Genomic DNA, 25,380 nt, shown 5'->3' with positions numbered 1-25,380 from the left:
GCAGCTCCCGCCTGTCAGCGCGGGCGGAGCGGGCGGGGAGAGGCCGCCTCCCGCGGGGCCGGGGCGTGGGGGCGGCCGGCAGGGAAGGGACGGCGGGGAGCGAGAGGGGGAGGGGGCGACAGAGACACGCAGGGGACTTCGGCCGGGCTGTCCTCGTCGGGGGGGTGGGGACATGGCAAAATACCGTCGCTTGTGACAGCACTCGGCGATAACGTCCCCGGTGAGGCAACACGCTGCAACACACCCGTCGGTTCTGGGGGGTCAAGGGTGGCGGGAACGCGTCGGGTTTCTCACAGCGGGGGCTGGGGCTCCCCGAGAGGCAGTAAGCCGTCCCTGCTGCCGACGGGATTGCTCAAAGCGCTTCTACGCCACTTCAAGATTAATCCTAAACCTTTCAAACATCTTAAGGCATAGAAAAAGAAGGGCTCGGCTCATGGGCTTAATGCAGGTTTTATTCCGAAATCAAATTAATTTTCCTTCTGAAGGCTGGGAAGGATGCTCATTGGGAACGTGAACTGCAGGCAGATTTCATTGTGCGCTACCAAAAGTAGATGAGTTGTCGGTCGCGGTAATAAGACAGTCCTTCAGTCACGTGGCGACACGCAGGGAGGCTGTACTTCATATTTCGAGTCAGATGAGATACTCCAAGACAACATGGGTCTATTTTCTTTCACTGAGTTAACTTTTGCCAAGGCATTTAATTTCTCCTGCTCTCTAGTCAGTCAATCAGGGTGTTTCCTACACTCAGTATTTTTGGTATTTTGGATACACTTGGATTTTTATGAAGTATTTTTGATGATAAGTTAAAGTAGGTATTTAATGTTTTTCCAAAGAAAAAGCCATTGTAGCATTTGTGCTATGCACCGGAAGGAATGCACTAATAAAGGTAAATATGGTAGAAACCGACATCAGCCTGTTCAGGAAAGCACAGAAATATGAGCATTTGGAATGCAAATACACTTTCTAAAACTGCATAAAAATAAGAATTTCAGGTATGAATGCCTCTCATTTTATTAGTGATTTTTTTTTTTGCCCCCACTTCCTGTACTTTATTAGTCAGGAATGATATGGTCAACACTGGTGAAAAGTAAGGCGTATGTTTTGTAAAGTGGTTTTCCTGAAAACACCATCAAACAAGCAAGACACACAAATATGTGTAGATTCTGCACCTCCAGATTAAGATGCTACCAGTCCATAATAATGATTTATGTTTTTAATATCCAAAGTATTGGATGCATTCACTAATTAATGTTCCTGATAATTATTAATCATGGGAAGATAAATAGTTATCTCCACTATATGCACAGAGAACTAAACCAGAAAGTTATAAAGCGAGAATTATTTCAGGTGCAAGTAATTATGATCATAATGCCGTCCCTTGAAACTTTTCATGCTGCTACAGAGATGAGAATGACTTGAGTGATTCTCTTTTTCCTTCTGCCTCTTGCCTCAGTGCTATTTCAGCTGAGATCCCCACAAGCGTGGGTGCAGACTAAAGCTGTGTATAAAATTAAAAAAAGCATGGCATTATTTAAGCTGAGAGGCCCTTCAAATCATGTTTATACAGCAGCCGAGTGGAGAGTTTTGCATGCTCAGCACTTCTGAAAACTAAGCGCTACACAATTTTTCGCCTATATAGCATTTTTTGAGAAAATGAATGGAGGAATCAACATGTTCTCATTCAGCTATAGATTTTTGATTGGTCTGTACTTAAGCTAATAGCATAACTATTTATTTGGTATAAATAAGACATTCTCAACTGAAGATTGCTTTTGCAACCCATGGGAGGAGTCTTGAAGAAAAATACTGTGAAAAATAATTCAATTGCAGAAATAATTTTTGAACAGGGCTAGAAAGATTGTGCTTGACATAAGTTATTGAACACTTCCCTATTTGCTGTAAGTGCAGCAAAAGCTTCTGGAAAACCTGTAGCATGAAGAAACTATAATCACTAAAGAAAGAAAGAAAGGGCACATGTCAGCAGGTTCCAGGTAACAAATGTAATGCAAAAGTACGTGACTACCTGAGGCCCTAGCCTTTCAATGCATCATTCTGCGCACATCCTATCAGTATTAGATAAAATTTCATACAGACCACAACAGCTTGCTTACTCCTTCAGAATTCAGTTTAGGAAACAGTGGTTTCAGCTCCACTATTCTCAGATCACTTGCACTCAGTAAAATTCATGAGGCATTGCTGGTTTGACAGTTGTGTTACAAAAAGCCGCTCCCGCTAGCTTGCTTTCCCAAAATTTCCCATTGATTAGGAGTTTTGCATGTGGAATACTTACAGGAACAGGCTCCAGCTGCTAGTGCCAAAATCTATGGTTTTAAAAGTTGTTCCACTCACCCTCAGATTGCTGAGTGAGGACTGGAAGAGAAAGAATAGCAGTGAGATAGCACAGGGACTAAAATTTCAGAAGAAAGGAAAGGGGGAAGGAAGGAAGGAAGGAAGAGAAATCAAAAGTCTCTGTGAAGTAAGGGAAAGTGCAATAGCAGACCACGCAAAGAAAGGAAAAGAGGATCCAACATTTAGATTCAGTGTTCAACCAAAGTGATTGTAAAAGTAGTAGTTAGCTTGCGAACAGGAAGAAAGGTAATACGAAAAAATTGCACATTCCAACAATACAGACAACTGTGAGAGTGGTGAAACGCAGGTGAGAGAGACTGCATACATGCTCCTGGAAGAGCCATGTAATCTTGAGGACCCAGCTGGGACTATGGATTGAACCACAGCATGTCCTCACATTTGGAAAAATATATGGTTGTGATGGCAAAAGAGAGAACAGCATTTTCTTTAGCGTGTCAATGCTGCTGCAAACCAGGAAATCAAAGTCTGATCAACTACCATGATATAACAACGGGAAAAAAGTAACTGCAGAAAGCACCAGTCATCATTTCCATTCATAAGCACTGCCTGTAGCTTAAATACGGAACTGACATGCTCAACCAATTGAATTTGAATGGAATTAGGACGCCATCTTGTGACTAGCTGATAACTTACAGCACTGGCGTTTCTTAGCTTAATTTCTTACATACCTTCTCTCAAGATTTTATCAAAACATGAAAGATACTGCAACGTAAGAGAGGGTCTAAATTTAAAATGCTAAGTACAATACCTGTTCTACTCTTCTCAAAAGTTTTTATGCTGGCATTCTTATTCTGTATGATTTGATTGAAAGCGCTGGGCTAAAAAACCACCAAAAAACCCCTACACAAAATGCAAGCGCTCATCTCAGAAGTGAACACAAATGAACTATGCCTCAAGAACTGTTCTGATCTTTATCCTCCAAAAATATCACCAAAACCTCAAGATGGTATCCAAGACAAATTCCAGGTTCCCTTTGCCGCTTTGAATATATCGTATTAGCACGCATCCTGAAAAAAATGACACTCCACATATTTTTGCATCAACCCGAGGTGCCCGAGAATTAAGGTAATGGTGTAATCAATAGAGGTCAGCTCTCTCGTAAAGTTGGCCACAGTGGTAGCCACCGTGAGAGAACTTTACCAGTTTAAAAATCATATTGTGATATTAGAATTACACAAGGTAACACTTCAGACCACTGGAAAACACTAGAGAGATATATTGGTCTTGTCCTTCTGTCTGTACCACCGCACCGAGAGATCGCCGTGTCGAGCCGGGTTCTCTGCCCCTTTGGAAGGCTTCTCCCGCTAACCGGAGCGCTGCAGCGGTGATGCGGGATGGCGAGCGTCATATTTTACCTCACGGAAAACGGTTATTTAAAACCCACAAAGGTCTTGTAGGGATTAATACAACGCTCGGAGACGACCTGGTACATTCGACCCACAGTGGCCCGGACGTGGCTAGCTGTGAGCTAACAAGCCGCTCCCATCTCTTGAGACCCCCACAGGCCTCGCCGCCCCCGCCCGCCGGGCAGCCCCGACCCGCCATGTCGCCTGACCCGGCCGGGCCCCTCGCGGGGCTGATGTGGCGGCTGCCGTCGGGCCGTACCATCCGGCCCCGCCGCCTGCGGGGGGGGGGGATCCGCCGCGCCCTGTCTGTTCGCCGCGCCCGAGCACAAGCGCGCCTCCCCCTCTGCACGAGCTTGGTAGCGTCCGCGCGGGCACCGCCAGCCTTCGGGCAAGCCCACGGTGGAAGGTTTGTAGGGGGGGCGACGGGCAGGTTTCGCGTCAGCGCGCTGTCCTGTCACCTTCCGCCTAGCGCTGCACAGGGAAATACGCTGAGCTGCCGAAAACTCAGGAAGTCCTCGCTCTGCCTCAGCGCAGTTAAGTGTCACGGCATCTCCCGCTTTCCGCTTCCCAAAAAATGGTTCGGCCGAACCCCACCTCGGTAGACTGGAAGGAGGCGCCATCTTGGCCTCAACCACAGCGAGGCACGAAATGGGGGGGGAGAGCCACGCCTGCTGTGGAGTGAGAAGGAGGGGAAGCCGCCGCCGCTTAAGCGAGGAGCGAGCGGCGAAAGACACGGCAGCCGCCTCTTGAGAGGAGCGCGGAGAAGGCGGCGGTGGCCAGCAGCTACGGCGGGGCGGGAATTCCCCCCGCCTCCCCCTCGCACACACCCCCCCCGGCCCCGCGCCAGTTGGTAGGCGCCGCCGCGCGAGGCCGGCTGGGCCTGGCGCACATGGCCCGGCGGTAGGAGCCTCCCCGCCCCTCCCCCGCTCCTTTCCCCCGTCGCGCTCGAGCTGGGAGCGCTCGGCCGGCCCGGCCCCGCACCGACCCCCATGCAGGACACCGAGGAGAGCCCGGCGGCCGCCGCGCCGCCCGACGCCCAGGGGCCCGGGGAGGAGCCCGAGCAGACGGACGGGCCCCCGCCGCCGCCGGTGGAGCCGCCTCAGCAGGAGCAGGAGGAAGAGGAGGAGGAGGAGGAGGAGGAGGGAGAGGGGCAGGGGGAAGAAGGCGAGTCTGAGGCGCCGCCGGGGCCCCCCGAGCCGCCGCCGCCTTCCGCCGCCGAGGAGCCCCCCATCGCCGCTGCCGCCGAGAGCGAGCAGCCGCCGCCGCCTCAGCCGTCCTCGCCTCAGCCGCCCTCCGGCCGCGAAAGCCCCGATAAGGCGGAGCCCGAGGCCGAGCCGCCGGCCGGGGCCGAGCCTGAGGCCGAGCCGGCGGCGGAGGCGACCGAGCCCGAGGCGCCGTCGGAGGCCGAACCCAAGGCCGAACCCGGCGCGGCGGAGGAGAACGGGGAAGCCGCTCCCGCTGCCCCGGTCGAGCCGGAGGACGAGATTTCCTTCAGCGACCCCGAGGACTTCGTGGACGACATCACCGACGAAGGTGCGGGCCGGTGGCGGCGTCTGGGCCTGGTCAGGCCGGCCGTGAGGGGAAGGGAGGGGCCGCGGGGAGGCGGGAGAGCCGCGGCCCCGAAGAGCCGGGGGAGGCCGCGGCGGGACGAGCCGGCTGGTGCTGTACAACCCGCCGCTCCCCCGGCCGTGTCCGCGGGCAGCGGGAGGGGACGGGACCCTGTGTGGGAGCGGTGCCTGGCCGTACCCTCCCGGGAGAGCCGGGGGGGGAGCCGGGTCCTCGGCTGGGAAACGCTCCGCTGGCCCGAGCGGCTGTGGGCCGGGCTGCTGGCTCTAACCGTGCTGCCGCGGCGGCCTGTCCGGGGTGGTGGTGGACTGCTCGTATCGCCAAGTAGACTTCTTCATCGCAGAGGTGTTTTTTTAAATGAAACTTCTCCTGGCTTACCTGTGCCCCGTACGGTACTGCTTAACAGCTGTTCTCAAAGGTGATATCAGAATTGAGGTATCGATCTGTGGGGCCGCGCTCAGAGAGCGGAATCACCAACTTGCGTGCTCTCCGTTTGCCTACGTTCGTTAAACTCCACTGTAAAAACAGAAGTTTTAAATTCTTGACCCGATGTTTACAAACTAGATTTCATTGTTCTGTTTTTTTCCCCACGCATCCAGAGTGAAATCAGTAGACAAATAGTACGGGTATGAGAAGAGTTGCTGCTCACGAAGTTGTGACATAGGTACTCTGTGACAAGAAAATACAGAAAAATTACTTCTGGAAGTTGAAAATTCAAACTGAGGCTCTTTTAAAAGGATTGGATATTGACCTGTCTTAAGATGGCTAAGGCATTGTGTAGCTGCACCGATAACTATGGGAATCCTAGTTTTGGCATACAGGAGTTAGAATTCTATTTTAATATTTTTCATATAAATTTTTCTAGATAAATCATCTTAATTCTCAGAATAGCAAAAGTACTTATTTTGCCAATACTTGTTCTAGCATATGTGCTATTGTAGGGTCATATATATATCTTACATGTTGTAGGGTCTTACATTACATGTATCAGCTAGAAAAATGTTTCTGAAAGGATGTTATTGTAAGTCAGTCAGTTAGTTATTTTGATTGGCAGTGGAATACAGGTGATATATGTGCCTTCTAGTGTTCCAGTCCTGTGTTTAGCTTAATAAAATGTCAGAAAAATATCTTACATTAAGGAAGCATTTGCTATTCTCAATTTAGCAGTGTGTATAGTTTTTTGAACTTGTACGTTTGTTTCTTAGAGACCTTGGCAAAAATTGTCTGCAAGTACACAGTTGGATTCTTTTTATTTAGTTAAGTGTTTACATGATACACTTTGTCTACATCTAGGATTATTATGTTCATTTCTGTCTATTCAGAAACTAGGCATATTTTCCATCCTTACCTATTTTATTGTTAAGGATTAATTTGGTTAACTTCTCATCTGTATGAATAATACAGTGTTAGTCTCTGAATTACAGTGTTTAAGTTTAGTCACTCTTGCTGGTCTGGCTTTCCATCTCTGTGTTAGTTCTTGAGCTTCCTTATTTCTTTCCCCTTACCTTGATGACTTCCCATGGAGAAAGGCAGTCCATCAGTGTCACTGAGTGAAGGCTGTTTCAATGCTTATGATAACATTATATCTTCAGGAACACCTTTGAGCTGGACCAACTTTAGGATTGGACCATCTCACATGCATTAGTTCAACTTTTTTTTTCTAGAATGGTGTTGGCATGGCAGAACAGCTGATCCAAGCTCAAGCAGGAGAAGGGGTGCAATGAAGCTTTAGTTCAGATAATGGTAGTGGTCCTTAAAGTACTGCCAGCTGAAAATAGCTGTGTACCTACCACACCCTGCTTTTTTTGTGGGTGGAATGAGAGCTGGCTAAACCAGCATCTTGCCCTTTGAAGATTCCTTTGCTCACAATTTTGATTTTAAGGTAGAGGAGGGGTATAATGTAGGCATTTGTCTTTAATCTGTTACAGTTTTGATTCAATACAGGGTGTTGCATTCCTGCACGTGAATCTAAATATGCATCCCTTTGTTTGTCTGCAGGCCTACAAAGTCTTTTGTGAGAAATGGTTATGGAAAAAATGACTAATAGAGCCTAAAAAAAATGACCCTTTTGTGTGTTTTGGTTTTTTCTTTTTTCTTTGCGTGTAGACTTCTGTGGAAATGTCCTTGTGGGACATGCTTTCATTTTATAGGCAGGGAAAATCTAAGATATGAGATTATAGGGTAAATAAGAAATTTACATGCTATTTTACTGTAATATCAGATTTTTAAATTCCTCCTTTCAATCCTTACAATTTTTGTAGGCATAGCAGACACTTCACTCTGTGTGTCCTACATTCTAGGCAAGTGATTACCTATTCACAACTTGAGTGTATTGTCAGCTACCTGGAGAATGGCTTACTCCTGAAGGAGTATCTTGAGATCCAGTATATAGTAGGAGGTTAACTTGCAGCACTCATCTGTGGCGTTCTCTTCTGGATCTGTAACAGTTTGAGTCAGCTTTCAACTTTGCAGCAAAAAGTTAAAGGAGCAGGGGAAGGTGGTCCAAAATACCTTCGGTAGTAACTTAAACCACTTTTAGTCTGCGTGGTAGAAAATACTGTCTATGGAGTGATTCCTGATACCCACCACTTTTGAAAGAACTCAGTGTTTTGCTGTATGTTCCATTTTTCTTCTACTTCTTTAACTACCTATTTGTTCCAAATAATGCTCTTAAAGTTACCATCATCTGTGATTGTGCTTATTGGGACTGGTACCTCTGTCTTCCTCTCAAGTTTTTTGCTCATCCTCAGTGATCTGTATGGTTTTGTGCTATCAGAATATCTGTTGTTAACTCAGGGTTGTGGGTTTTTTGTGTGGTGTTTTGTTGTTGGGGTTTTTTTTAACTTTTCCTGTGCTTGACTTTTTCTTTTCCCAGTTTTCAGTCTGCTGCTCCCTACTAAGGGCTCTCTTCTAACTTCTGAAACATCCGCTTCAAGCAAGGCCGCCTGCTCTTCGCTAATCTTTGCGTTGTACGCTCTTCACTGAATATTTGACTTGCTCTGAAGCATAGATGTGGTCTTGGCCATTTTTGAATGGTTGCTACAGACTAGTAAATAGTTGCTATAAATGGGAGAAGTTTGTGGGTATTATCTAAAGTGTGCGGAGTAAGTAAAATGACGTAACATGGAGGATTATTCCTCTAACCTCTTCAGCTTGCTTTAGTTGCTACCATTAATAGTAGGTTTTCACAATTTCTGGGTCTTTGTTTTTATTATACAAGTTAGCATCCTTTAACTTTTTATTTGTAGTTCCTACATGCACACGGAGAGCATCTTTTTGAGTAATAAATGCTATGAACACCAACATTCTGTGAGTACTACATAATCTTGGTGGTAATAGCATCTGGTTATGCATATAAACTTCTGTAAAGCGTATTGCCCAAAATCAATGGAAAGCTTCACATGTTGAAGCTTAAAAATAAAGAAGGCCAAGGTTTTTTGGTATTTTGAAATTCAAAGTAACCATATCTCTTCGCTGCTAGAGATTTTTCCAGTGCTGTTTCTGGGTAGAATAATTTCTAAAATTCCAAAACGAGCAAAATTCTGTAAAGATGTCTTCAAAATACCAACACATCCAACACCCTTTTTCATTTGTTCTCATATTCTAAATGTTTCTGCATGGGTTTGGATTTTTTCTCCCCTGGTATGTGAATGCTATATATAGTCTGACTCTCCATATTTTATTTTTATATTCTAATTCAGAAGTATAGTGGCATGCACTTATTTTCTGTCTAGTCTTGCATTTTGTAGTGGTCTTTTACATAAGGTTAAAACTTACTGCAGATATGCATATATATTTTTCCTGTTTATATGGCGTGTGTGACACTTTGCCAATTATTTCAGCACGTTTGGCTTTTTTTGTTAGCAGAATGTCTATTCTGGTGCATTTAAGTGCACAAAACTAAAAATGTCAATAAAACAATCTGCCACTTCTAACTGATGTTTCTTTAGAATACAATAATGCAATCATGTTAATAAGTTGCAGGGGCATGACTGATTACACTGCGAAATGATCGGTATTTTAGACAAGAATTAAAGTGTATGTTTGAACAGGATAGCTAGGGATAGTGAGGGATTTTATTCCTGGAAAGGTTTGAAAATAACCTTAGGTTAAAGTTATTTGAGAGATTGTTTGGATATCCTTGTCTTTAGCTCTTCTAGCTCAATCCATTGAGGATTGAGTCATTGATGTAATTTTTCTGACTCTTCTTGGATCTACAGGTCAGTACGTTTCTGTAGTTAGGTAACGTTAATTTGAAAAGTGTGTTTAAATTCGTACATCGTCAGTAGGATTTAGTTGGTGGATACAGAATAATCTAATAGAGTTGACTTGAGGAATAGATTAAATTTAAGATATGTATAGAACTCTACAGAATGTATGTCTAGAAGCCTACCACATGAAGAATAACTCAGCGTTGTTGTTGAAGCTCCTAATTTTGTGTGCCACTTATAGGTGTACTTTGTACCTTTTAACTGTTTTTATCCCAGTGTGGTATGTAAGCCACAGCTACAGGGTTACAGTCCTTCCAAATGTTCTTCCTTCTATGCATGGGGAACTTCAATGATGTTGTAAGCAATCTCTTCCCAGTAGAAGGAAGCTTGAAGCTGACAGTGCAGGGACTGAACAAACCATCCCACCAGCAAGTACTCTCAAAATTTATAAGATTATATAGGAAAGGGGAATTAGTATGGTTAAAGAATATCCAGAGTATGAAACAGTGTGTGCTCATCTTCACTTGCAGCACGCTTAAATATGGCTTTAAGTGTCTTGTCTTAGACCTTCATTTTTGTGTTTAATTAAAGGTATAGATGGAGTGTGAGTTCTCAAACATAATTATAGTGATGCTAAGACATGCAGAGCTTCCAGTATGGCAGATAGTTTTGAATAATGCTAAAACTTGTATAATTTGGGAGGGAGGCACATTGTACATTTCTTTTTATCAAAGTCACCTGGTTATAATTTCAGCAAGGCTACTAGTCAGGGCTTGGGTAGTAAATCTTATAGTTGTCTGCTCTGTTGTCAGTTTTGAGGACTTCGTGAGCCAGTTCCAACTCCTGAAACAAGCTAATTGTGCAAGTGTTGATTTCCTCAATGTATGGTATTTCTTTAAGAAAGACTCCAAGAGTTAGCTGCTTGAAGTTTGTCAAGAAACTGCATAATCACGCCTCTTAGCAAGGAAGTACTGTTGAAGCGTTGTGTATTCGCTTCAGTTGTTTCTCTGGTAGAATGTTTGTTCCCTACCAAATTTCTGAAATGATTCTTGAAATTTCCTGAAATTTGAAGTCTTCCTCTTCTCTTGCTATCACTATTCTTTTCATCTTTCTGTCTTCCTCCTTAATGATGTGGACTGGTGCCTTAGTTTCTTGTGTGCTTTTTCTTTGCAGAATTACTTGGTGACGTGCTGAAAGATCAGCCGCAGGAGGCAGATGGAATTGACTCAGTGATCGTCGTGGATAATGTTCCCCAGGTTGGACCAGACCGACTCGAGAAACTGAAGAATGTCATCCACAAAATATTTTCGAAGTTTGGTAAAATTATCAATGAATTTTATCCAGAAGCAGATGGGAAGACAAAAGGGTAAGTCGTGATAACTCCTACTGGAAATAGGATTGAAACACTCCTTTGACTTACCCTTGATTATCAGTGTCAATACTTTATGGCCAGTTTTTATGGTGACCTCATGCTCATCGCTTTCTTCTACCTTAGTCTGTACAATCCTGCCATCTAGTCTCAGTGACAAACAGAAGTTCCCAAGGGAGCTAGGAAGCTTAATAGCTCATTAAGCTACAGGGTGGGGGGTTAATTATGGAAGCAGTTTAGCTGAGCTTGGAAGTAAAATTTCTGTGCAGTACTAAATGAGGTTTTTTTGTTAATTTTCTGCCATGGCTAATAAATAGGTTAAAGGTCCATTTTAGTTAAAAACTTAGTAGCAGTGGATGTACTGTTTATTGCAAAATGGACTGTCAATATTCTGTCTCTGGTTGCCAGTGCTTATGCTTACATTAGTGACTCCAACTTCCTTAAGTTCAGTGAGCCCTTGCCAGGACCCTTTTCCCTTTTTGCCAACTTCTGATCCCTGTTGCAGGTTAACTGCAGCATCTGAAATTGAGGAGAAAGCTAACCAGAAATGATCAAGCCCAAAGGGAGAGGGCAAGGAAAAGGAAGTTTTAGGGAGAGAAACCAGGCGCAAATCAATCTGATAAATATGACGTTTTAGTGAGTCTTGTTACTTTGATTAGAGTAGCACATATTCCTGAGCTTGGGAGTAATCCATGGTTTAGAAAGCATAAAAAAAGTGGGGTTTCTTGAGTGGAGGGATTGTTGGTTCTGTAAGGTCAGCGTGAGAAAATTATTCTCTCTGAGTTCATGCCTCTCTGAGGTATGACAGTCTTCAGGGTACTGTTAATTTTAAGTCTGCTGGGCTATGAGCTAGATGGTATTAGTGGCAAGAAGGAAGCTGAATTATACTCGATGTAATTGAAAAACAAGAGTGGCGCTTTGAGATGTCTGTGACGGCAGGATTTACAATTTCTAAATGTGATCTGTCATTCAGCTGGAAAGAGTTGCATACTTAACCTGTCTGTTACTAGCTCTCATTGTTATTCTGCATTGCATTGAACTTGCATTCATCACTTAGTCTAGCCCATTTACAGAAAGGATATCGGTTTAATTCAGGTCAAGCCCATACAGCTAAAAAGTGTATATGTGCCTGTGGCCAAAATGGAGATTAATTGCTTTTGACCCTCATTGGTTGGGGGCAAGACAAGAAGTTATTTCGTAGATGCTCTGTACTGAGTTCTTAGCTCATCCTCGTTGTTTCTTTTTTATTTTACTTATTTACTTAATTTCTTTTTTATTATGAGCCTGTTATGTAGTCTAAACGATGACTTCCTCCTTTCATCTTCCTTCATTGTAGCTACATCTTTCTGGAGTACATGTCTCCGTCTCATGCAGTGGATGCTGTGAAGAATGCAGATGGATACAAACTGGATAAACAGCACACTTTCAGAGTCAACCTTTTCACAGACTTTGATAAGTGAGTGCAGCTATTGTGTGTATCTGTAGATTTGGGGATTCTAATGAAGAGTGCCTGCACAGAGTGTAACCAATCAAATTGCTGTTTCAGGTACATGACAATCAGTGATGAATGGGAAATCCCTGAGAAACAGCCATTTAAGGATTTGGTAAGGATTTTTTTGAAAAGTGGAAAGAATATTCAGCATAATACGAAATCATTACTTCATTGCTGGAGTGTCCCTATGAAAATAAAAATGATGTGTTAATAACATTGTTATAAATAGCAGTAGTGATTGCGTGCTCCTATTCCTTTGTTCTCGTTCTCATGAAGTGACAGGAAGAACTTGGCGGTTCTGCTTAGTAGGTCCCCATAGGGTAAAACTTGAGTAAATAATGATTTTGCACAAGTCATTTCAAAATAGAATTTTGAAAGCATCTTTTTATATTTTTAAATGTTTTGAGGCAAACCTCTGTGTTTGTTACCACTAGCTTTGTAAAAAGTCCTGTGGTGGAAGGGATAGTTAAAAAACCAAACAAAACAAAACACAAAAAAAATCCCTTAAGTTATTTGAGGCAAGAAGTGTTAAACATCATCAAACCACCTTGAAGGTCCACCTTTTTATGGTCTGTTCTCTTAGCCTCCAGTAACCAGTAGCTTGAGTTATTTAATTTCACTTTAAAAACTGGCTTGCAATGGTAAGACTCCGAAGTTGCATGCTTTGTGTAAGACCAACTTCCACCTGCCAGGTAGATATTAATTTGGGGAACTTGTCATCTTAGCAACTGACTCACTAATAATCTTTTTGCTTCTGTTTTTCTTAGGGGAATCTCCGATACTGGTTGGAAGATCCTGATTGTAGGGATCAGTACAGTGTGATCTTTGAGTCAGGAGACCGGACCTCCATTTTTTGGAATGATATCAAGGAACCTGTTCAAATTGAGGACAGAGCAGTGAGTGTCCTGGAAGTGCAGTACATTGCAGATACACTGTCAGTCTCATTCATTTTATGACATTTCAGGTTTTTAATTTTTTTTCAAAAAGATATTTTTTCCCCATTGCTGAAATACTTTTTGCTTCCATTTGAAGAGGAGTTGTGAAATTGCATCCTTTAGAATTAGACTTAGCTGCTTAGGTAAAACAAATGTGGAGCTAACTTGTTTGTGGTGGTCTTTTTTTTTTTTTTTTTTTCCAACTGGTCCATAATGCCTATTAGTTTCCTTCATCTGTATATTATAGGTGATTCAAAAAGACATGAAAATGCAAAGTCAGAGTTTGAGGAGTACTATTCATTAGAGCTGAGTATGTGCTTAAGTATGCTGCTTCTGATCACTTCTTGCTTTTTTGCTGACTGCAGAGGTGCTAAAGAGGAATAGCTGGTTTGGTAATAGCACATAAAAGGGAGAGTTAGTTTGCCTGTCTGCTGCAGGCAGTTGACTTGCTGAGAACTGTTGGTACCCAGAAGCATTTTCTTTAATAACCATGATGCATTACAGTAGAAAGAAGTTGGCTCTGGAATGATGAGTAATTTTCCTCATCACCATGGTCACTGGCCGTGGTCTATATTGTTGAAACCTCTCTAACTTAGCTGAAGCTTAAGAGCTGTATTGTTGTTAAGAAATACGAAATACTTACCCTTACTTCTGATTATGTTCTTACCAGGGCTGAAAGGCAACAAGGAAACCCAAGCCTGTTAGATGGGTTTAATTGTTTACTACACAAAGGTTGTCACTGTACCTGGAAAATTTTTTTGCTGATCTGTAAGTTGAAAAGGTCTCAACTGACAGTTTTCAACCTGAAGAATAAGTATTACACAATATGTGCATGAAATTAAACTCCACAACTAGTCCAAGATATCACTAATTCTCAGATCTTCATTTAGTAAATAGATTGGCGAAATGTGATGCTATAAGCCACACATTAATTCTTTCCCCTTTAGGAATCCTGCATGAAATTAAACCTTTGTGTATACTTTTTTTTTTTAAAAATCTAGCGGTGGACAGAAACCTATGTACGTTGGTCCCCAAAGGGTACCTACTTGGCTACGTTCCACCAGAGAGGCATCGCACTTTGGGGTGGAGAGAAGTTCAAGCAGATTCAAAGGTTTAGTCACCAGGGAGTGCAGCTTATTGACTTCTCACCCTGTGAAAGGTATGGAGTATGACATTGGTTTGGGCTAAGGGATCAAAAGCATGAAGCACAGGTGTTCTGGCTGCTGTGCTTTCAAATCTCATGTGGCTGGGGTCTTCTGTTCTCCTTTGCTTTTGGAAGTACTGCTTTTCATGCATAAATCCTTCTTAGAATGAGTGAAACTCTGCCTGACTTTTTGACTTCAGTATGATACTTAACATAATCTGGAATAATTGGTCTAAAAAACTAAGCTGACAAGTTTCCTCAAAGATGTTAACTACCCCAAGGGAGAGGACCATACTTTTTCCTCTTTAGTTGGATGTCTGTAGTGTTAGATTTCTGGTTCTCTGAAAAGTTTCATTTGAGTAGCATCCTCCAAATCTGTAGTACTGAAATGAATTCCTTAAGCTTTCCTTAACATTAAGGAGCTCTTTAGAGAAGGCTAAAATAATTTCAGGACTGAGATGCATCTTGTTTTGCTAGTTTTCAAGTAACATATTTGGAAGCAGTAAGATTTTATATTATATTGTATTAAAAAGAGATTATTTATCTTTAAATGCAGAAGTCTAGCATACCTATAGTTCAAGTTGGCTACGGTCAATGGATTTATATTCGGTTCGAAACCAATGATGTTCTTGTGGCAAAGCTATATAGTAGGTAACAGTGTATTTGGCTGTTGGCCCTCACTTGTAACACCAATGTGGGAAGACTTCCACATAAATCTAGAGTCTTTTCAGGCAGAGGGATGCCAGGGAAATACTATGTCTTGGAAGCTTTCTCCCCCTTCATAGTACTGTTCTTATTTTTCCCTTCTTTCCAAAAAATCCCATTAGAGAAACTGCTGTTTGAAAGTGCATTGCATTTAAATATTACTTGGATGAAAGCCTGCTTGTACTTACATATTAGATGAAGTTTTGACAGTGAACTTGATTATTTCTTTTGTAGGTATTTAGTGACCTTCAGCCCTTTGATGGACACGCAGGATGACCCTCAGGCTATTATCATCTGGGATATTCTGACTGGGCAAAAGAAGCGAGGATTCCACTGTGAAAACTCAGCTCACTGGCCTATTTTTAAGTAGGTTGAGAAACAAAATTAGAGTAGAGAGAAGTAGTCCCAGACTTCGTTTAATAAAAAGGCAGTTCCTATCTAATACTCTTCTTTTCTTTTTATTTGCTTAGATGGAGTCATGATGGTAAATTCTTTGCTAGAATGACTTCAGATACCCTCAGCATCTATGAAACACCTGTAAGTTCTTGCCTTTTTTTGCATAACATTTATTACAATGTCAGTCTTTCCCATAGTATAAGTTTTAAAGGCTACATTTTAATAATACATTCTAGAGCTAGGCTTAAAAGGGGAGAAATCTGTTTGCTCTTGTCTTGTTCTTTCCTGGGTGAAAAACTTTAGCTGAGTTTGACAGTAAATTTCACACCACACTTCTGGAAAGACTAGACAGCTCAATATACTACTTATAAGAGTCAATAGAATCAAGGTTATGTGATGCCTCCTAGCTCTCAGTAGCAGGTAGAGTTCCAAAGTACCCAAAACACTATAAATTGCAGCCTAATCTAGTGCTTTTTGCTTTTTCATTATAATTCAGGCTGCTGTACTCATTAATTCTGTACGGCAATTTTTATTTTACTTGCAATTGTGATATACATATGTTCATAATGAAAAATAGGGATACAGGATCTCTACACAATTTCCTAGTTTATGTGCTCTAATAGAGTAGAAGGTGCATATGTAAATATAAGAATGTTACTAACCTGGAAATTCACTCCTTTCTCTTCTTTCAGTCTATGGGTTTGTTGGACAAGAAAAGCTTGAAAATCACAGGGATAAGGTGAGTCTATTCCTTTGTAAAGATAACTGCTCTATTTAGTTGGAATCCTTATGGCTGGGGCTTTGTTATGGTGAGAGGAATCTTTAGACTGTTGACTAGAGCAAATGGCCTCATATGCTGAAGTGGTCAAATTAGACAAACTGGCAAAAAGGAATGGAAAATTCTCCATTTATTGATGTCCACAGCTGACAGCTTGCATGCTTTGAAATCCTCTTTGTGATACTGCTTAATCCAGGGTCTAGCTTAGGAGTCCTGTTCCTTGTCAACAGAACCAAAGTGGAATGCAGTTTGTTAGGGAATATCTCCCTAAACAAGTTTTGTATGCTGGCTTAAAACAGTGTGCTGTATACTGCCTGTTGGCAAGGAATGGGTTTGGTTTTGTGTGTGCCTGCACAATAGACACTGACTCCTGTGAGAGTTTTTGAAGTACCTCTCTGTAAAGCAACAAGAAAATTAAGTGTACCCAGGTGCAAGAAGATTGTCTCCAGTGTAATTTAATAGGGGTTTTTTGCTCATTGGTTTAATTGACCTGTTTCTTATATCTTTGGCGGTTACGCTGGGTGTAACCCCTCCTCTTTAGTGAAATGTACTGTGTTGATAACATTGGTCATGTAGCAAGTTTAAATAGCAATTTAAAAATCTGTTTTGGTATGATATGTGTAAGGTTATTAATTGTCCTTGGTTGCTTGTCTGTATCTGTTTTTATTAGTGAGAGTTGCTACTTCTCTGCAGCATTTCAGATACAGTGATGAAAATTGTTTCTGCTTGTAGTATCTCTAAGTAAAAATTAAAATGGCATATTTTCAACTTTCTTCCTGTAGAGACTTCTCATGGTCGCCAGGTGGTAACATAATTGCTTTCTGGGTGCCTGAGGATAAAGACATCCCAGCAAGAGTGACTTTGATGCAGCTGCCTTCTAGACAAGAAATTCGTGTGCGGAATTTGTTCAATGTCGTAGATTGTAAACTACACTGGCAGAAGAACGGGGATTACCTGTGTGTGAAGGTAGACAGGACTCCCAAAGGCACACAAGTATGTGGTTTCTGATTATATTCATAAAATTTGGTTCTATCTCACACTGACACCTCGTTTTCTTACCGTACTGTCTTTTAATATAGACAGTGTAAATTATATGATGTCAAAGCTGTTTTTCATTTTTCCATTTGAATTTTGAGGCATGTGGAGAGCAAAATGTATGTAATGTTTGCATCCAAGCTTTGCTTTGACTTCAGTGGCCTCTTAGACTTGGATGAGAGCTATATGCCTCATGTCTTTTCCTACTCCCTCTTAAGGAGCTGTTGAACAACCCATAGGTCATGCTGCACAATGTGCCTTCTGTTTATCTGTCTTAATTAAACTTCATAACAGTCTGAAAAGAAACAAATGCTTTTGTACAATTCTTCAGTTATTCTTTATCAGACAGAAAAATTTAGAATGTGTTTGGTAATGAGCCATACTGTATTTATCTGCTCTCATTAAAGAAATAAATCTTGACTCTCTCATCCTGCATCCTGACAGGCTAATTGTATAGTTGTCTTTCTATGCCTAGCGATAAAATTATTTGCTCTACTGCTTCTGTGCTGCATAATGAGCTGATCTTGGCCTTTACAGGGAGTAGTGACCAACTTTGAAATATTCCGAATGAGAGAGAAACAGGTGCCAGTGGATGTGGTGGAAATGAAAGGTAATGCCAAGTATTTCCGTACTTTTGATCTTTAACTTTTTTGACTAGACACTTGCATGTTTCTTAGAAATTCCTGTCAACATGTGACGTAATTAGGAAGTTAAGTCCTTTTCATAGGAGCTACAGTATTCATGTCACAGGGTGCTTCATGTAAAAATGAGAAATCAAAACTTGTGTCGCTATTCACGCTTGTGACTGACTTGAAAAATGATGGAACTGAAAATCTGTTATTAATAAAGGTGGCAGGGCTGATAATATGAGTGTATTTTGTAGAAGGTGGGAGACTGGAGCTATCGTTTAACTGAAACACTTCCCGTAACTCACTGCATGTGCCTTATGAACCTGTTTTGAAAGATAGTCTATATGGCAAAGTCTGTTAACTGATGGGTTGCCTCTCTTCAGTGTCTTGGTTTTCTTTTGGTAACTGCTTGAAATCAAAGCCTTGTATTGTCTTTTGACAGAGTTTTGGCCCCTCTGTTTTTTGTTACAGAAAGCATCATAGCCTTTGCTTGGGAACCAAATGGAAGCAAGTTTGCTGTGTTGCATGGAGAAACTCCACGAATTTCAGTTTCTTTTTACCATGTTAAAAACAATGGGAAAATAGAACTCATAAGTAAGTGACTGAGAAACAAGTGAAAAGTGCAGATACTAAGCATTTTGCATGGCAATAGATGCAATAAACTTAAAACTGTGGCTGTTTGTGGTGGACAGTATGGCAGTAGGTGCTATGCCTGATACTGTGTTCTAGAAATCTGACTTTCTGGTGGCAGCTAAACTGTTTTCACTTTGAATCAGTCCAGGGTCTGGGACTAAAAGGCCTACAAGGCAGAATAATTTTGTGGCCTTGGGAAGTTCATGTGAGGCAATAGCACAGACTTGGCTCACTCAGATAAAATTTATTCCCAAGTTGGCTCTTGGGGTCTTCTGATCTCCTTCTCTTCCTTCTGCTAGCTTTGGATGTTCTGGTACTACTGGGTTTTGTCTTGAGAAGTGTGGAGCTAAGGGCTGTTGTCAGGACTTGCTTGCAGTGCTCATAAATGTCTTTTGAGGAGTGGATGGAGTTGACTGCTTGTAAGCTAACTGATGGCATTGGATTGAGATCTTTTTCTGAATTTGTCTTGTTTCTTTTCAGAAACGTTTGACAAACAGCAGGCAAACACGATATTCTGGAGTCCTCAAGGGCAATTTGTAGTATTGGCTGGCCTCAGAAGGTGAGCATTGCATGGGTTACTGAACACCATATTCATTTTAAGGAGGAAAAAGGACTAGAGTATCTCATCAAGAAGTGTTTGATATCTCCATGAATGTTGCATTACTGTGTAATCCTGATACAGCTATCTAAAAGCAAGGGAAAAGAAAAGATGCAATTTCATGATGTAGCTCAGTCCGTTGTAACTTTTACTTGCTATTTTTGCCACATCAAATGAAGAATGCATTTTTCAACAGAAAAGTGGATATTTAGAAACACTTTTCAGCTGTTTAAGTTAAATACTGACTCAACTAATCCAGTTGGAACCATGCATGTGGCTCTTACAAGGCATTTGTTGTAGTCATATCCTTGTGTTTCTTCATCGGCCATACCTCTTAATGACAAAGCTGTTTTGTAAAAGAGTTATCAGGAGAGTTTCACATTAGAGCAAGTGAAAATTATTTTTATTAACCAGTTGAGTAGTACTTGCCTTTACATGCTTTCAGATGAGTGCTGCTGTTCATCTTAGAAATATATTTTTTTTCCTTTAATGTTGTCTTCACTATTTAAATATGTCTAAGCATATGAGTGTTAAACTTTGGCTGTAACTTGCCCATAGTATGTTTTCACTGTGCCTTTAAGAACTGAAATAAAATGGTTTAAAGGTCACTGAACATAGAAACAAAAGTGCCATTCTTGCTTGGATTTTTGTTTTTATTCATTGCATTGCTTTCTAGCCACGGAGACTGGGATGAACCTCTCTCTTGGTTGCTGTGAAAATTTATCTTTGTAGTGAGGAGTTGTAAAGATGCAGCTTGTGAAATGCTTTTGAAGAAACAGGCTATACTGGTGTGTAAAACAACCTGTCTTGTCTTGCCTTTGCAGCATGAATGGTGCCTTAGCATTTGTCGATACATCTGACTGCACCATGATGAATATTGCTGAACACTATACAGCTTCAGATGTGGAATGGGATCCTACAGGCAGATACATTGTGACTTCTGTGTCTTGGTGGAGCCACAAGGTACTAGTGCTTTCTTTTTTTTTTCCCCTCTCTCTTCCACAGGTATTGGAAAGGGCTATTGGTTAGGAAGAGAAAATGGACACCTGTTGCTGATCATACGACTTAAAACCTGCACCATAGTTTTACCTGTTAATTTCTGAACATCAGTATATATTTGGGCCATTAGCTTCACCGGTTGTCCAAAATAAGTTCTGGAAGGGCAATTCATGAGTCTAAACTGAGTGTCCTTTTACTGAATTTTCATTACGTCTTTAGTGGTTTGAAACTTGATCTCCTTGTGGTCTACACAGAACAGCAGGATTTATTGCACCTGTCATTACTTTTGCTTGGTTCCAGCCACTGCACTGTAGTCCTCTCCTGTACAAGTATAGAATCTGAGACTTAAGAATATGATAGGAAGGCTGGATTAGTTTCAAACTGTTGTAATACTCCAGAAGATAATTTCTTGCGAAGCTTCAGTGGAACAAATACTTTGCTGAGGAAATTGACTTGTGCAAGGAAGATGGTAACAAAAAGAGCACCCTAGTTCTGTTGACTAATGGTGCTGATTTTATAAAAAAGACCGTTAGGACATGGAGTGAGGACTATAGTGTTAAGTTGTAGCTTATCTTGACTGAGATGGTGCACTGCTCTTCCAGGTGGACAATGCATATTGGTTATGGACCTTCCAAGGCCGTTTGCTTCAGAAAAACAATAAAGACAGGTTCTGTCAGCTTCTCTGGAGACCACGACCAACTACCTTGCTCAGTGAGGATCAGATAAAGGTAGCGTATTCCACTGACTCTTTCTGCTGACATTGATTTGGTGTATAAGCATACTTCGTTTACCCCCTCTTCTTCAGGATGAGGCTTGAACTGTTACAGAGTTATGCAACTGCCTTTTGCCCTGAATTTGTGAGAAAACATTGCTGTAGGGGACCTCGCTTCTGGGAGTGACTGTAAATATTAACTGTTCTTTAAGCTCAGAATAAAAATTATTAGTTGTTCTTAGAGTTAGGGTACAGTGAAAGGGTATAAAGAATAACAAAATTGAATTTAGCTTTCCAGACTTCACTAATTGCACGTGTACAGAAGCATTTACATGATTTGTAAGCCAGGAAGAACAAACAGAATTACAGCAAAGGGAAATTGCCTAGAAGAGAGGTTTTTAAAAAATGCATAGCCTGCTTAAGCCTACCGAAGGAGTTCTTGGAGAATATGGTGGTTGTGATTGCTAGTCTGATATCCCAGTTGAAATAAAATTCTCTGTTTTACAGCAAATTAAGAAGGACCTGAAGAAATACTCCAAGATATTTGAGCAGAAGGATCGCCTGAGCCAGTCCAAAGCCTCAAAGGCAAGACACTTTTGGAATATAATAATAATATAGACAAAACTCTTGTAATCTGTCCTTAGTTATTTTGTAATGGTGATATGTAAGTTAAATTTCTTTTATAACAAACATCTGTGTTCATTTGACTCCAGATGGTTAGATTTAGTTCCAGTAGGTGGTTCAGACAGATGCTACTAAACTGTCAGGTTAAACAGTAATGAATCTGGAGAGTCACTGGTGTTACGTCATTAAGTAAAGGTGGTAAAATTTTGGAGTTCTTAGTGAGTTGCTGCATTAGCCAGTCTTTAAATTAAGAAAAGCTCTTTAAATTTAAAAAAAAAAAAAAAAAAAAAAATCACCAAAACAGCTTTTTGATTACATAAGAGATCTCTCTTCTTTTGTTTAAGTCAGTAGAAAGTATGTTCATGAGAAAAAAATTTGACTTGCTAACAAATGTATCACACGTGAATTTGATTTATTGGGGAGGTGTAACGACCTCTTCCTGCCTCCACAGGAGCTAGTGGAGAGGAGACGTACAATGATGGAAGAGTTCAGAAAGTACCGCAAGATGGCACAAGAGTTGTACATGGAGCAGAGGAATGAGCGTTTAGAGCTTCGAGGAGGTAAGCCACACATAGTACTTGTAAAGACTTGCTGCTAGATAACTGCTGCTTCTTACCAAATAACTACACTGTTCTGGGGATTCATCCACTTCTCTCTCTCCATTTCCTGCCAAAGCTAGTCCCTTGTTCTCTGAAGGTTATTTATACTTTTTATCCTGAATTGCAACAGGATTTTTTTTTTCCTCTATGGGAGAAAGGCCAAATATTGCTGGGTGCCAGATTTTGGTATCTGTGTTTTACCTCACCTCTTTACGTTTCAAGGCAAGCATTGGCTTGACCTTGCGATAAGACTGTGAAGAGATTTGGGTGTTGCATTTAACCAAAAAATCCACAGAAGCCCTGTGGTGGGAGACAGAAATGCCTTGGTTGTCACTTAATGAATTTAGCATGTACTTCGTACGTTTTAAAGCGCCAAATACCTCTTATTTCACTGCTGGTTTAAGGACAGTTTCTGCCAAGAGGAGAAATCTTTCCATTGATGCCTTGTTTGATGCATTCAGTGTTAATGTTTTCTCCATTCCAGGGGTAGACACAGATGAGCTGGACAGCAATGTCGATGACTGGGAGGAGGAGACTGTTGAATTTTTTATCAATGAAGAAATTATTACCCTTGCAGAACCAGAGTAATTAACAAAACTGTGGTAAGATGGCATACCTCTCAGTAGAGAGAAACTTTCTGTCAGCTATTGCTATTGTTTCACTAATTTGCTTGAGAAAGTTAGATCTGTCTGTTGCATGAATGAATATGGTGTTCTCTGAGTTGGTTTATGTTTTCTTTGTGGCTAGATGGTACAAAACTTTTTTTTTTTTTAAAGTAATCACAGATGGTCAGATTTATGAGTTGTACTGAGCAGAACACTGTGTATGTCCTGTCTTGCCAGAGCGATCAAACCCACAACAGAGTCAGGGTCAACTTCCAAACACAGTGTATTGCAGACTCTCTTAAGTTCTGTCAGTAGGAGGAATTGTAGTTAGTATGAGATAGAAATTTTGCCTTTTGGAAGAATTGCCTGTTAGTTCAAGGCTGGACAGAGTTTAAGTACTGTACTAAAGATTATGCAGCAAGTTAACTGTGGACTGATAAAACTAAAACTTTTGAGTAGATGTTTAAATATCCACATGAACTCTGCTATCATTTTCTAGAAAAGTTGGGTAGAATTCAGGTGGTAGCAGATTCTTGTGTACTGACTGTCACTGCTTGTTGTTGAAATCTTTTTTTTTTTTTTAATCCAGTGCTTTTCCCAGTTCCTTTTTGTGAATTCCTATTACATATTTATATGTTGAAAATAGAGGCTACTTTCAGCCCCTGTTGTAGGAAATGTCTTTTAGGGAGCTTAACATTGTTGTATTGAGGAGGGAAAAGATAATTTGATAGTGAAGGCACTCACATAGGACTTAAAATCTGGAATGTGTTCCTGCTCTATCATATTTAGGACCTCACTTAAGGAAGAAGAAGGGGAGACTGGAAGTATGCCTTTTGCAGCTGTAAGTCACCCTGCAGCTCTTTTAGCCTCCAGATACCTGAGGAGTTCAAGTAAAATATGAACAGTATACCTCTTGAACCTGTAGAAAATTAATAGCCTTGATACCTTTGAATATATTTGGATATGGCTTATCTGTGTCCCATACATGGGAGATCCTTTTATGGAAGGAAGAAGGAGAGAAGCTCCTTAGTGTATGGATTTAAACAAACATCAGTTTAAGAACAGGTGAAACATGCTTATGTAGCCTTTCACCGGCTAGCATCTGTGGTGAGGTTGAGCTGTTTGTATAAAAGCACAGTAACTAACTCACGTCTTTTTTTTCCTTTTCTGCAGCACCACCATATCTTGTGCTGAAAAGAAGTTTGCTCATTTTCAGAAAGCCTACATCAACTTTGGAATTTTTAATCCATATTCTTGCAGTCTGGAAGGGTGGATGCACCAGATTTTCTCCATTCTGACACATTGTAGTGCCTTTAAGTCTTGCTGCCTGCTGCAGTGAGATACTGGAAAGGCGCTGCTTTTAAATTTTTCTTCTTTTTTTTTTTTTTTTTCTTTTCTTCTTAAATCCACTACTACCAGTATTTACTTCCTGACTCCCATACAGTACTTGCCAACTGGCAGTTTTTGACTATTGCTGGTGAGGTGAGATTCATCAGTGCACCTCTGTCTTACACGATGTTTCTGTTTCAGGACTCTTTCTATGTCCCGAGTGCATGGACAGGTGTTCATTTTGTTTGGGGAAAAGTCAACAGAACCATTTTTCGTATGATGTGTTTTAGTGTGCTGAAGCAGCACTACAGTGGGCTATATCCTCCTCCTTTCAGATTGTGAAAGGATGCCTCCCTCAAAGAGCTGAATATGGAAATAAAAGCAGACCTATACTAAAACCAGGCTGGCTACGCGTTGTTTGTAGGGAATGTTTCCCTGAATTATGAAAGTCAAACATACCACAGTAATAAGTGTGTGTTTGCTATATTGACTATATCGTTCCTTTGGATTTTTTTTTTAATCTCAGTTCCTCATGGCTCTTCTGGTTTTGTGCTGTGGTTGTTTTGTTTTTTACAGTGATGGTATGGCTCATTAATCTGACAAGTTGACCTGTTCACTATAGTGGAGTGACTAGAAAATGAGTGGATTTCTTAAACCATTTGCAAACTGATACTAGCCTCAGGAATGACTGGATTTGTCTAAGTCTTATTAGTGAGCGTTGCAAACCTTCAGAGAAGTGTTCTGTATACACATGCCTTATGTTTCCTGTTCCAGTACCTAGTTTCATTTCTAAAGCCCTCTGTGCTCAGAGGTGAAAAGTGTACTTAAAGCTGGTGGAGTTACTTCTCTGTATTAATGAGTAGAATTTTTTCTGGATATTGTCAGAGCAGTGAGAGAGATTGGCCTGCTGCTTGCCCTTTGAGGGGCAGAGGAGGGTGAGGATGTTCACGACTCCTCTCCTGGACTGGCCAGTGAAATTGCTAATGTGAGCACTCTTGACTCTTTTTAAACCCTGAACTCACTTACAGTGTCTTGACAGATTTGAAGTGGAAAGCAGAAAGTACCCTTTGGGCAAAGGGTAGCCCCACTCAGCTGGAGGCAGCCACGGGCTAGTAATGTTTTTAGCACTTGCTTTTCTTTGTCCTTAGGTGAACTTGCTGTGATAGGAAATGCACAAACCCTCAATTAACTCCAATGTTCTCTTTACCAGGAAGACTCTTCAAAATGGTTGTTCTGTAATGATGATATTGACTTAGTTTCAATAGTTCACTCTTAAACCAGTAGGTGGGGTTTTTGGTTTTTTGT

At 41.4% G+C, this 25,380-nt stretch overlaps 1 protein-coding gene and 1 long non-coding RNA gene across 4 annotated transcripts; one reads left to right on the top strand and one right to left on the bottom strand.

Annotated features, from left to right (window-relative positions):
• Window positions 1-434: 434 nt before the first annotated feature.
• On the bottom strand, window positions 435-4,333 carry LOC142045410 (uncharacterized). 3 transcript variants are annotated; one of them, XR_012654586.1, is made up of 3 exons: window positions 3,621-4,333; window positions 2,291-2,370; window positions 435-1,951 (listed from the first exon to the last, which is right to left on the bottom strand). It is a non-coding gene; the product is annotated as an uncharacterized LOC142045410 (long non-coding RNA). The 3 variants fall into 3 exon arrangements; XR_012654587.1 differs by having other exon boundaries at window positions 435-1,498; window positions 2,291-4,333; XR_012654585.1 differs by having other exon boundaries at window positions 435-2,370.
• Window positions 4,334-4,606: 273 nt separating this feature from the next.
• On the top strand, window positions 4,607-24,476 carry EIF3B (eukaryotic translation initiation factor 3 subunit B). The gene is made up of 19 exons (XM_075058915.1): window positions 4,607-5,249; window positions 10,667-10,859; window positions 12,199-12,318; window positions 12,409-12,466; window positions 13,122-13,250; window positions 14,291-14,448; window positions 15,373-15,504; window positions 15,609-15,675; window positions 16,227-16,273; window positions 17,095-17,305; window positions 17,885-17,957; window positions 18,448-18,570; window positions 19,090-19,168; window positions 20,032-20,170; window positions 20,809-20,934; window positions 21,426-21,503; window positions 21,994-22,102; window positions 22,626-22,743; window positions 23,920-24,476. The coding sequence occupies exons 1-18, from the start codon at window positions 4,706-4,708 to the stop codon at window positions 22,727-22,729; spliced, it is 2,490 nt and encodes an 829-aa protein (XP_074915016.1). The 5' UTR covers window positions 4,607-4,705; the 3' UTR covers window positions 22,730-22,743; window positions 23,920-24,476.
• The last annotated feature ends 904 nt before the right edge of the window (window positions 24,477-25,380 follow it).

This window comes from Buteo buteo, chromosome 27 (assembly GCF_964188355.1).
Source record: "Buteo buteo chromosome 27, bButBut1.hap1.1, whole genome shotgun sequence".
NCBI lineage: Eukaryota > Metazoa > Chordata > Aves > Accipitriformes > Accipitridae > Buteo > Buteo buteo.
The sequence above is the reverse complement of the archived record's forward strand: the minus strand, read 5'-3'. Positions and strand labels throughout refer to the sequence as shown.